Raw genomic sequence first — 1,842 nt, forward strand, 5'->3', positions numbered from 1 at the left:
CCTGCTCTAACCCACCAGCCCCCACTCGCCTCCCAGAGCCAGGGAGAGAACCCAGGAGTCCTGGCTCCCAGCCCCCCCTGCTCTAACCCACCAGCCCCCACTCTCCTCCCAGAGCCGGGGAGAGAACCCAGGAGTCCGGGCTCCCAGCCCCCACTCCCCTCCCAGAGCCAGGCAGAGAATCCAGGACTCCTGCCCCCCTCGAGGCGGCGCGAACCCCGGCGTCCGGGCCCTACCAGGGAGCTGGTGTAGGTGGGGTCAGAGGAGTTCTCCTCCAGAAAGCGGGAGAGGCCGAAGTCGGAGACTTTGCAGACCAGGTTGCAGTTAACCAGGATGTTGCGGGCGGCCAGGTCCCGGTGCACGTAGCTCATCTCGGCCAGATAGCGCATCCCCGAGGCGATGCCCCGCAGCATCCCCACCAGCTGGATGGGCGCGAACTGCCCCTCGTTCAGCTGGGGGGCAGACGGGGGCGGGGTCAGTGCAGGGGGCGGGGCTCCAGGGGCAGGGCCCATGGGTTTGGGGGCGGGGCCTCAGCGGCAAGGGCGGGACTGGGGCGGGGCCTCAGAGGAAGGGGCAGAGTCAATGCAGGGGGCAGGGCTCCAGGGGCAGGGCCCATGGGTTTGGGGGCGGGGCCTCAGTGGCAAGGGCAGGACTGGGGTGGGGCCTCAGAGGAAGAGGCAGGGCATCAGGGGGCAGGGTCAATGCAGGGGGAGGGGCTCCAGGGGCAGGGCCATGGGTTTGGGGGTGGGGCCTCAGTGGCAAGGGTGGAGCTGGGGGCGGGGCCTCAGAGGAAGGGGTGTGGCACCAGGGGTTGGAGGTGGGGCTACAGGGACAAGGGTGGGGTTACAGAATCAGGGGCGGGACCCCAGGGAGCATGGGGGTGGGCTCACAATGGCAGGGGAAGGAGTTGAGCACCCCATTCTCATGGCCTGGGTGGTTTGGGGGTGTCTGGGGGGATTGGGTCCCTCCCCCCAAACTGGGGTCCCCCATACCCAGAGGAAGGAGTCGAGCACCCCATTCTCCATGACCTGGGTGGTTTGGGGGTGTCTGGGGGTTTTTGGGGTCCCTCCCCCATACCCGCAGGAAGGAGTCGAGCGCCCCATTCTCCATGGACTGGGTCGTTTGGGGGTATCTGGAGGTTTTTGGGGTCCCTCCCCCATACCCGCAGGAAGGAGTCGAGCGCCCATTCTCCATGGCCTGGGTCGTTTGGGAGTGTCTGGGGGGTTTGGGGTCCCACCCCCCATACTGGGGTTCCCCCGTACCCAGAGGAAGGAGTCGAGCTCCCCATTCTCCATGGTCTGGGTCGTTTGGGGGTGTCTGGGTTTTTTTGGGGTCCCTCCCCCCGTACTGGGGCCCCCCGTACCCGCAGGAAGGAGTCGAGTGCCCCGTTCTCCATGAACTCGGTGAGGATCATGACTGGGGTGCTGCTGGTCACCACCCCCTCCAGCCGGATGATGTTGGGGTGCTCAAACTGCCCCATGATGCTGGCCTCGCTGAGGAACTCCCGGCGCTGCCGCTCTGTGTACCCCCCCTTCAGCGTCTTGATGGCCACGCAGCTCTCCTTCTTCCCGGGCACCTTGAGCCGGCCCCGGCACACCTCCCCGAACTCCCCTGCCGGGCGGGGAGAACAAGGGGATGAAAAGCGAGATGGGAAAGAAAGAAAGAGGGAAAGAAAGAAAGAAAGAAAGAAAGAAATGAGTGAGAAAAGAAACCAAAAGAATTAATGAGAAAGAAAGAATTAATGAGAAAAAGAAATGAACGAGAAAAGAAAGGAAGAAAGGATTAATGAGAAAGAAAGAAAGAAAGAAAGAAAGAAATGAGTGAGAAAAGAAACCGAAATAATTA

General features: G+C 63.0%; 2 protein-coding genes across 2 annotated transcripts in view; both read right to left on the reverse strand.

The window, feature by feature from the left end:
* LOC116823121 (ephrin type-B receptor 3-like) overlaps window positions 1-1,759 on the reverse strand; it is a 3,795-nt gene extending 2,036 nt beyond the window's left edge. The window contains exons 1-2 of the mRNA XM_075070509.1: window positions 1,361-1,759; window positions 234-449 (exon numbers count right to left, since the gene is read on the reverse strand). Of these exons, the coding sequence (XP_074926610.1) occupies window positions 234-449; window positions 1,361-1,477 (333 nt within the window). The 5' untranslated portion in view covers window positions 1,478-1,759. The remainder of the gene's footprint in view (window positions 1-233; window positions 450-1,360) is intronic.
* LOC116835240 (scavenger receptor cysteine-rich domain-containing protein DMBT1-like) overlaps window positions 1-1,842 on the reverse strand; it is a 633,172-nt gene that overhangs the window by 532,131 nt on the left and 99,199 nt on the right. The window lies entirely within an intron of this gene.

The sequence above is a fragment of the Chelonoidis abingdonii genome, chromosome 11, assembly GCF_003597395.2.
Source record: "Chelonoidis abingdonii isolate Lonesome George chromosome 11, CheloAbing_2.0, whole genome shotgun sequence".
NCBI classification, from domain to species: Eukaryota; Metazoa; Chordata; order Testudines; family Testudinidae; genus Chelonoidis; species Chelonoidis abingdonii.